Source organism: Benincasa hispida, chromosome 3 (assembly GCF_027475165.1).
Source record: "Benincasa hispida cultivar pf3 chromosome 3, pf3_genome.v1.1, whole genome shotgun sequence".
Taxonomy (NCBI): Eukaryota; Viridiplantae; Streptophyta; class Magnoliopsida; order Cucurbitales; family Cucurbitaceae; genus Benincasa; species Benincasa hispida.
The window spans coordinates 19,337,081-19,348,139 of record NC_143480.1 but is presented as its reverse complement, the minus strand read 5'-3'; the positions used below and the strand labels follow the sequence as shown (position 1 = coordinate 19,348,139).

Here is an 11,059-nt window from a genome sequence, read left to right as displayed (position 1 = left end):
TAAAACTTGGAGATAGTGCTAATTAAAAGTTCTTTGGCAGTATTATCAATCTGAAGAAGCAATTTGGAAACATGAAGATGAGAAGAGAACTAAGTATCACGAGCCTTTAAGGACTTGAACTTTCGAAGACTAAAGTCTCTTAAGGAGGGAAGAATGTAACATACCGAATTTCAAGAAAATTTGTGTTAATTATCTAAAGTTATTGGGTTTAAATTTTCCTTTCATTTGGGAAATTGGGATTAAATTGAAATAATTGAAATACTTTTATTGGTTAAATTGAATTTAATTGATTAGATATTCGAACTAATTATCTTGAAAATATTGAATTTTTGCTTCCCTTTAATTTTGAAATTTAAGGCCAACTTAAAAAAAATTAAGGAGATAATTAATTTCATGTGGTTTTGAATTGATTTAAATATTTGAAAATCAAATTGATGGATCTTATGTCATTTAATTTTGGTTTTTGAAGTCTAAATTAAGATAATTTGAAAAGTTAATTGATTTATTAATTTAATAGAATTTTTTAAGATTTTGGAGATATTACGATAAAATATTTTATTTATCTTTTCAAAATTTGAAAAAAAAAAATAAAAGAATTGAGATTTTTTCGAAATTAAATGAGAGTGAAAAGAGGCCAAAAAATTGGGAGAAACCAATTCGGTTTTTCAGCAATAGCTTTCACAAAATCGTTGATGGCCGGAGTTTGAACCGTTGTGCTCAAATTTGGCCCATCTGTTTGTGACATATAGATTTTCATTTTGAACGGTTGGATCGTTTTTTGAAGCTCTGGTTTGTTCATAATCACTACTGAATAAAATTTGTAAAACTAGAAATTCCCCTTCTCTCTCACTCTCACAAACCCTCCTCATGCAAGACCCCACTACTAACTGCTAGCCTAAACAATTTATGCCATCCGACAGCAACACCCACTGCCTATCTATGGTAGCCACGAGCCGACGTGCCATCAGCTGCCACTTACCCGATCTTTGCTGGAATCTTGAGAAAAACCTTGGATAAGACTTATTTTTCTTATAATTTGGGAGGTGAAATTCACCCATTTTATTTTGGGTTAAATTAGTAACCTCTCTTTGGTGTGAAACTTAGATTCAAGGTTCGAAAATTTTTAGGCTTTGACCATCAAGCTAGAGACCATTTTTTGTTTTGCAGAAAATTGGTAAAGATCGGTAAGTTTTAGATCGATAAGTTTTGGGTAAGTTGTTGGTTGGTTATTCTTTTGGATTGAGAGTAATAGTGGAAAAAATTAAGTTATTGATTTTGGATTTAATTCTTGATTAGATTAGCTAATCGAATTAAGTTTTGGAATTTGTCTTGGATCAAGCCACAACTTTGGGTTGATTCAAGTTTTCCAAAGGTTTTAAAGAATTATTTGCGTGGACTTTTGTTCAAGTTGAGGTAAGTGATACTATTACGGTGCCTTCGTGTTAGGCGGCCTAGATTAGATTTATAAAGTTAATTAATGGACTTTAGAAGTATGATTTTGTCGTTGTGATATACTTGTTGCATGACAGTTATGAGTATTATGAGCATGTTCGAACTTCTAATCAATATTGAAATTATGTATGTGATGCATGAATAGACCAATAGGGTTGTTTACCGTCTCGCCTTAACGCATGTTTTATTTTAGAGGACCGACGGGTCTAGTTTCATATTTGATGGTGTGCCTACGGACCGTTAGACATGCGTGAGCCGACAGGTTCATGTTCATGTTATTTTTCATGTTTGATGGTGTGCCTACAGGCCGCTAGACATACTGAATCGACAAGTTCACGTTCATGTTATTTTTCATGTTTGACGGTATGCCTATGGGCGCTAGACATGCGTGTCAAGGCAAGACAGTACGTCCTTTGATTTTTTTTTTCATCATCTAAGACAGATGTAGTTGTTTGAGCCACGGGTCCATCATTCTCTTCTCGTGGATGCATAGTGTAACACCCCACACCTTTTTTTTAATTTATTATCAATATAAAAATTTTTCTCTTTTCAGTAATTGTCCTTAGTTGAAGGGCATGTTTGGAATTCTAAATTTAAAATATGAATGCAAGGATTTAAGTGTTGCCGTGGAATTTATTCACAAATTTTTCAATTTTCAAATGCAATTTAAAAAGTTATGGCAGAAATTAATCATTTTTGGAAAAAGGAAAGGGATTAAATAGTATAAAGTGGGTTAAGGAAAGGGATTAAATAGGAAAGTGTTGTTGTTGTTGTTGTTGTTGTTGTTGTTGTTGTTGTTGTTGTTTGAAGTCAAAGGAGGCACCGTCGTGGAAGGTGGAAGTGTTTTTCTTCCTTTGAGTAAGTTCTTGATAGTTTGGACTTGGACCTAAAGTCTTACAATTATGGCTTCAACTGAAATTGAGAGTTGTTTTGTTGGTAGGACCACTACTTTGGATTGTCGTCATAGTTTGGTGGTCTAAAATTTTTATCTGTAGAGTATCGACTCGAGGTAAGTAATCTTATCACTGGAACTGCCCACGTGCTAGGCTCTAGTTGTATCCTAGCATGATAAGTTTATGTTATGGTAAATGTTAGCATTGTTGATTAACAGTATGACTTGAGTCAAAGTATGTTCTGGCACAAATTCTGATTTATGTATATACACACCTAAGTGCTTGATCGTTAGTATGTGATAGTATGTGTTTTCATATGTCGATGTCTGATCTACTAGCGTTAAGGCATACTTGTATGTTGTGGATTTATGATATAAGTTATACATGGATGATGTATAATATGTTGTTAAGAATTATGGGTATGTGATGCAGCCATGGTATTAAAGATTTTATGTATGCTTTAGAACTGTACAATGTTGAATCTTAGCACGTTAGGACTGTGTGAATATCCTCATTGATTAGTTAGATGCTCACCAGTTTTGTGTTTCCTTCGGGATTCACCAGTTTGTGTTTTCCTCGGGATTTACCAGTTTGTGTTTCCTTCGGGATTCACCAGTTTTGTGTTTCCTTCGGGTTTCCTTCGGGATTCACCAATTTGTGTTTCCTTCGGGATTCACCAGTTTTGTGGGCATACTTAACTACAATAGGATAGAACTCAGTCTCTTATATGTTACATGTATTTATGTGCCATATGCGGGTATCTAGAGGACATAGATGCCTAGCCTGACCCTAGTGGTGGGGTTACTTACTGAGTATTTTATACCCATTCTTTCTTATGTTGATGTTTCAGGTAAGGGTAGAGATGCACCGGCGATGGCGTAGTGGAATTCATGATCGAGCCACTGGGACTAGTCTTTACGCTTCCACATCATGAGATTTAGAGTTTTTTTTTTTTTTTTTTTTTTTGTTTCCCTAAACGTTTAGTTTTGATGTTTGAAACTTATTATTATTAAGAATTATTTTTCATGTGTACTTATTAACCTTTATAATTTATGGGTACCCTATTATTGCTTTTAATAATTGCATTTAATAAATGTCTTTTGAACTTCTTTTAATTTTAATTAGCATTTATTTCAAATGACTGAGCGTCGTTTTAAATTCTTTGCATGCATTTATTTTAGTAACGGTCTTACCTAAGTCCTTGGGGGTCTGGTCGTTACACATAGCCTGATCCCGGTAATGAGATCACTTACTGAGTATTTTATACTCATCCTTTATTCTTTTATGTTTTTTAGGTAAGGATTAGAACGGACCGACGGGTGACTAGAGGGACCTGTGATCGTGCCATATGGGATATGTAAATCGCTTCTACTCAGTTTATGTTTTCAAGCTATTTAAAAGTTTTGATTTGAAACTCGATGTTGGTCAAAATTCTATCTGTTTATGTTATTTTTTCTTCAATATTTTAGGGGCCCCAACCAAAAGTTTTTCTTATTTGTTATTTATTTTGGAAAACTGTCTTTATTATTTTAATGAAAATTTATTTGTTATTTATTTTAGAAAACTGTCTTTATTATTTTAATGAAAATTTATTTTCCTTAATGGTCAAAATATTTTGAATGTAAATATGTAATTATGAGTAACGACCCTTATCAGAATACTCAAAGAGACAAGTCATTACAGATGGTATCAGAACGGAACCTCTCCTAATAAGATGTGGTTCGGGAACGAACCAAGCGGAAGCTGGTGGAAATGTATAGATAGGGTGCAATGTCTCAACACTAAAGGGTATGTTGCGACACTGGCTTTTTATGCAGCAACATCTGGAGATCGTAGGGTTGCAACGCTGATGGAAGTGTTGTGATGCTGCCCTGCTTTTTCAGCTAACGTCTTTCAGCATAGCGATGCAGCATAGAGGTAAACTCGCGACGCTCCGAGCAAAGTAATACCTCTGTTCATGAGTGTAACTCTACGGTGATAGAGGGTTGCAACATTGCATACAAGAGCATTTTGGTCATTTGACCTTCTAATTACACACTTAAGCTCCGATTTGACCCGTTTTAGCTCTATTTCACTACTAACACCCTATTCTACCTCTTAAGTGCTCGAAACCTAAAAAATAGCAAAATAAACAAATAAAATCCTAGGAAAATCTTGAATTAAGCGAATTTAGATAACACATTTTCGATGCTATCAAGTTTTCAAAAATTAAATCAACTAATAAAGTTTAAGAAATATACCTGTTTTTTAACTCTATGGTTTTAAAAAAATATTTGATAAACTTACCTTTTTTTTTTTTTTTTTGGTAGTATTCAAGTTCTGAAATATAAGTGTGTTTGATCTTTATGTATTCGAAAATACCTTTTTATTTCCCAAATTTTTAAGATTAAGTTGTCCTTAAGTTTTTATAAATATATCTTTTTAGTACCAAGTTTTTAAAACTAGGTTAAAAAAACCCTTAAATAATTTTTATTATGATTTAATAGGAAAATTTTCATAGACAGAAAAAATGTCAAACTATTTACAGAAATAACAAAAAAAATACTAATAGACATTAATAGACTTCTATTGGCAGACTTCTATTAGTTTCTATTAGGAGTTGGGGCATATGCCCCCCAAATTATCGATATTTTTAAGTGCCTCAAATAACTCGCATGTATCATTGGTGTCAATGTTGGCCTTTCTCGCATCCTAAGTTATATTTTAAGCTTAATTAGTAATATGTAATATAAAATAACTATTATTTTTCCTCATAATTATTACTAATGTTTTTTTCATGACTCTCTTCATAATTTAAGGTGTTATTATTAAAATTTTATAATTGAAATGTGGGGTGGGAAAATCGAACGTTAGACATCGAAGTCGATAGTCCGTAAACTTTACTAGCTAAGAACAATTAATTTTATAATATATATATAGGTATAATATAAAATAAATTTTAAACCATAGTTGAAATTAGAATTCAATTATGAATTTACTACCAAACATATGGAATAACTCTCTTTTCATTTAACCACAAAATTATTCTGTTTTCATTGAAACAAATTTCTGTTTTCTCTATTCTCCCTCCCATATGTGAAGACTCAAAACCAATGCCTCAGAAATTCAACTTTCATACTCTGGTGATTCTTGAAATCACTCAACTCGGACCCATTCACTCATCCCAACCCGAGTCAACCCGGCCCTCAGCCAAACAAAAACTGGAATTCACATCCATCCCACGCCCTCTATATTCATATCCAATTTTTTGCCTTTCTATTTCTCAAATTCCCATTTTGTCCTTTTTGACTTCGTCATCAACATCTTTCTTCTTCCTCCTCAATTTTATCCCATTCTTTTTTTTGCTCTTCATTCTTCACCTCTTTCTCCTTCCTCTGTTCTTCCTTTTTACGTTTCAGAAAATCCACCAGACCTCCAAGAACGCCTTCCGCTTCCTCGCCCTTCATTAGCTCTTCCCCAATTTCTGCCGGTGATACTTCCATATCTCCGATCAACTCTTCTATTTCTCTGTACACACGATGCTCAGTCGCTTCCCCGCCCAGGTAATTCGACGCCAACACTTTGAACCCTTGACGGCTACAATACGACATGTTTATATGCACATCCATCCGACCCGGCCGCAGCAATGCAGGATCCAATCGCTCCTTGTGATTCGTTGTAAACATTATGATTCTTTCGTCTCCACAACTTGACCATAAGCCGTCGATGAAATTAAGCATCCCCGACAAAGTAAACTGCAAATCATAATCATAATCCCCATCTCAATTTTCCATTCCGAGCAATAGAATTCAGATATTCCAATTAGAGCTGAAAAAGAAAATAACCCAACAAAAACTGACCTTGCCGTTGGATTGATCAAAATGTTTCCCACTCTCGCGATTCTGTATTTTCACACTGCAATCTATATCCTCAATCACCAATATCGATCGATTTTTGGTGGCTAACAGAATTCTCCTGAGATCGCTATAGCTGTACATGTTGGAGAGATCCAAATCGTAAATGTCAAACCTAAGGTAGTTAGCGATGGCAGCAATTAAGCTTGATTTTCCCGTACCAGGAGGACCATACAACAAATATCCCCTCTTCCAAGTCTTCCCCACATTTCTATAGAAATCTTTCCTCCTAACAAACCTATCCAAATCGTCGATTATCCATTGCTTCAACTCAGGTTCCATGGCCAGCGTATCAAACGTTGCCGGACGGTCCAGATTTACAGAGCCCCATTTTCCGTAGCCGGCGTAGTCATCATACTGACATTCCTGGCTAAAGATCTTCACAACTTTGTTCTCCTCTTCAAGCTCCTTGGCTCTCCACAACACATAAGGCAAATAGGAATCGACAACTCTGTCCCTGAATTTCTTGGGGAACAAAAGCTCAAAGTGGCGTATCTCTGTGTTAGCATTGTGTTGATCTGCGAAACAGACCAATCGCCACTGGAGGCGAATGTTTTGGAAGTAATCGGTGATTTCTTGGTCCTTGTAGATGGAAAGCGTGATATTCTTCTGGCGGGGGCTTTTGTGGACCTTGAGAATGTCGATAGAAGGGTTGATTCTGGTACGGAGATAAATCTCGGCGGCCTGGAAGACTTCATTCACGGTGATCCCAGAATTCTCGTCGATGACAAACTTGGTCTGAGAAGAAACAGATCCGAAGAAGTAGACGTAAATTGAAGAGAGAAAGGAAATGAATTTGGCGGGTAGGAGATCGTTGGTGACAGAACGGAAGAGCATCATGGTGGTGGCGAAGGAGGCGTAGGCGGAGAAGACGGCGGAGACGGACTGGGGAACGACCATTTCCTTCAAATTGATCATAGAAAGCAAGAATAGGAATTGTAATTATATTTATGAAGGAGGTCTGAGCTGAGCCTTTGCCTTTGCCTTTGCCTTGGGCTTCAAGAATCATTGGAGATTGCCAAATTGCATTTTGGTGATTTGGTTTCAAGAATGGTAAGTTTGCATTTATTTGTTTTCAGTGTGAATATTTAGGTTGCCTTTGCTAATTATTTCGTTTTTTGTTTTCAGTGTAAAATAATTTACCCGATTCTTTTCATTCAAGTTTACAACAATCTTAATTTTTTTTAAAATTGTTCAAACCGAAATTAAAGAAGGAAACTACACTTAAATTTAATGAAGAAAATTGCCCACATTTAATATATTAATTTACATTTTCACACTATATTTATGATGTTTTTGTATTTTATTTTTCCCATACTGAATATTATTCATTTAAGGTAAATGATTATACAATGTTATTGCTTTTTTTTCCCCGAAAGCACAACATTATTGCCATTAATGTTAATATATTAACACTTCACATTTTGCAATTTCATTTAGGACATGTTTACCGGTTATTTTCAGATAATTACATTTTTACCATTATTCAAATGCATACTTTTAATCATTCAAAATCATTTTTAATTATATGAAAATTACATTGAAAGGTGTAAAATTAGATATTAAATTATTTTTTTAATAATTAAAAACGTATTTTAGAGTGATTTTGTCAAACATGTACTTAAAGCTATTCATATATATATTAACGGCAAATAGGGGTGTTGATCAAAATTGAGAAAACTAAAATGATGGACAAAACCAAACTAAATCAAACCAAATATTCGGGTTTTAAACAGATTTCAATTCGATTTGGTTTAGAATTATATGAAAACCTAATTTTTCGGTTAGTTTGATTTCAAATCCAAAACTGAAACCAATAGTTTATATTATATATACAACAAAAAATCAAAGCCTATATATATATACATATATATATATCAATAGCCAATAGGGGGTGTTCATCAAAACTGAGAAAACCAAAACAAATGACAAAACCAAACTAAATCAAACCAAAAATTCGAGTTTCGTTTCAGTTTAGAATTATATGAAAATCTAATTTTTCGATTTAGTTTGATTTCAAATTCAAAACTAAAACGAAATGTTTATATTATATATACTAAAAAAGTCAAAGCCTATATATGTAACCATTTAAACTTTGGTTACCATATCATATCTTCTTTCATATCTTCGATGGATTAGACTTTTTTTTTGTTCGAGTAGGATAAATGTGAGAAGCTCGAACCTCTCACTTCAAGATTGGTGGGTCAAGCCAATTACTCTTGAGCTAACCTCACTTTGTTAGATAGATTAGACATTCTTGCTTGTAAAAACAAAAACATAAAAGAAAAAGATTAAGCTAGTTTAGTTCACTTATTTTCATGGGAATAATACTTTTTTGGTCCCTAGATTTTGACTATAGTTTCTATTTGGTTTATAAGTTTTAAAATGTTACACATTTAGTCCTTACAAATTGAGTTTTGTTTCATTTTAGTCCCTAAATTTCAAAATGTTACAATTTTACTCTTGAGATTTGAATTTTGTTTCAATTTGGTCCTTAGGTTTCAAGATTTTATATTTTTAATCTCAATATTCATTAAATACTCATTTTTAATCATTGACGTCAATTTCTATTAATTAATTAAAAATAATTATGAAGTGAAATTTTAAATTTAATTTTAAAGGTGATAAAAATAGTGAAACTTAATTAACTATAATTCTTTTAAAAAATTTTAATTTATTAACATAAATTAACTCTAAACACGGAAAGTGGGTATTTAATGAAAAATCGAGATTAAAAGTGTAAATCTTGAAATGTAGGAACCAAATTGAAGCAAAACTCAAATTTCAAAGGTAAAATTGTAGCATTTTGAAACTTAACTAAATTGGAACCAAACTCAAAACTTGGACTAAATGTGTAACATTTTGAAACCTAAGGAGTAAATAAAAACTAGATCCAAAACCTAGAGACCAAAAATGTATTTTTTCCTATTTTCGTTATATCATAAACCACTTTTTGCTTTGAATTTGGAACTTAAATTTGAATTAAAAATTTTTAACTATGTTTGGTTATGAATTTAAAAATTCAATAGAAAAATAATGTGTTTTTGTAAAATTTATTTTTTAAAAACTAAAATAATTAAAAATATTTATAATGAGGTGTGATTTAACGAAAACCACTTTATTTTCTTTTAAGCGGTGTCACACAATAAAAAGCACTGAATTAAGTTGATGATTATTGGGGTATCTGGTGCATTTTTTTTAAATGAAATTGATTTTGTCTTTTTTTTTTTTTTTTTTTTGTACTATTGTTGATTTTTATTTTCAACTATACACATATTTTTCTAATTTTTCTAAGACAAAAAAAAAAAGAAAAATCTTCCAATTATTTTCCATTCTCAAAGCATACCAAATTCTCAACAAAGTATTCATATACTAACAAAAAATTTGGAATTCAATTTTTGAACATCAATTACATAATATATTTTTTCTCCATTTCTATACACCAAACATATTCCAAATAAATTATAACTAAATACAAGTACTTAGGACTCAAACATAAACAATGAATACTTTTAAAAATTGGACAACGTTTTTTTCTCCTTTTGAAAATTGTAAGATATTTTGAACACACAATGCAAAACAATTGTATTTTTCCTCCAAAATACATATCATATTCCAATAAAATGAACATTTTTCCTTCGATCTCGCAATCACTTTTTAACCCTTAATTACTTGAAGGACTCAATAAAAGAAAAAAAGAACTTATCAACTTAACATTATTATAGAAAAATCATCATATTCTACACATCAATGATGAAGCACTCAATAACTTAACAGTTTATGTTTATAGAATATGCTTCGTTTATGTCAGAATGAAAGTGCACATACAATATTTGTCATTTCATATCATGATGATGTTCACAAGAAACCCTAATCAGAAGATAGTTGAGACGAAAAAAAAATAGTTGAGATGAAGAAGAACTATTAGATCCTGAATTTTTCAGTTAATTAATCTTGAATTATTTGGGTGCTCTTTTGTTAATTTCAGGCTAAAATTGAATTTGCGAGGTAAGATAATTAATGTAAGTGATATTTATAAAGAAGTGAAAATTTGAATTTAATTCAAGGAAAGTTGGATAAATAAATTTGGAGATTTGGAATTTGGAACAAATTAAATTTTGAATTTTGGATTTTAGATTCGTTTTAATGGTGCATTTATGATAATTTAGAAAAGGAAAAATCTATATAGATACAAATAAACGAGTGATTCGAGTTGATGTGATTGGAAAAAAGGTAATATATATATACACATAGGAAGAGGAAAAGGAATTTAAATATATACATATATATTTAGGGTTAGATTAAAGGAAATATATATTATTCTATATTGGCGTGCACCCTCAATTCATCTTCTTATGTGACCCACAACCACCACCAAGCTGCTTCAGTGGAGTGCCCTAGCTATCAAACTGTAGCATCACTCGTGACCGTTACGTAGTGTCACGGATCAAAGATCGTGACAATTGTGGAGAGACAAGAGTGGGCTGACTAGTCCCAATATACGCTCACTGGGGCATGCGGGATAGCGATGAAGCGGAGTACATGCCACAGGCGTGTGCCTACTCCTGAGGAATCTTGATGGATGGGTGCATTACCTAGGCACTTCACTGGTCGGGAGCTATTCTCACTCCTCTGATGAGCCTATGAGAGGGCGAAACCAGTCTAACTCAAGGGTGTTATAGACGGCTTACCTCAGTCAGGGTGCAGCCAAGGTGACGCACGGGGACGCCGCGTGCGCAAAAACTCTAACCCTATGACAGAGTGATATCAGAGCTAACAATTGGTTGCACTCATAGTGTTCACCAAGTACTCCATCGTGTG

The 11,059-nt window shown here is 32.9% G+C and overlaps 1 protein-coding gene across 1 annotated transcript; it reads right to left on the bottom strand.

Moving 5' to 3' along the window:
* Nucleotides 1-5,334: 5,334 nt before the first annotated feature.
* LOC120070090 (AAA-ATPase At2g18193-like) lies at nt 5,335-7,205 on the bottom strand. Its single transcript, XM_039021942.2, has 2 exons — nt 6,185-7,205; nt 5,335-6,079 (listed from the first exon to the last, which is right to left on the bottom strand). The coding sequence occupies exons 1-2, from the start codon at nt 7,154-7,156 to the stop codon at nt 5,642-5,644; spliced, it is 1,410 nt and encodes a 469-aa protein (XP_038877870.1). The 5' UTR covers nt 7,157-7,205; the 3' UTR covers nt 5,335-5,641.
* Nucleotides 7,206-11,059: the final 3,854 nt, after the last annotated feature.

Coding starts and splice junctions, on each gene's coding strand:
- LOC120070090 (XM_039021942.2), bottom strand. CDS start 7,156: ATGATCAATTTGAAGGAAATGGTCGTTCCCCAGTCCGTCTCCGCCGTC. Junction 6,080..6,184: donor TTGATCAATCCAACGGCAAG/GTCAGTTTTTGT, acceptor TATGATTTGCAG/TTTACTTTGTCGGGGATGCT.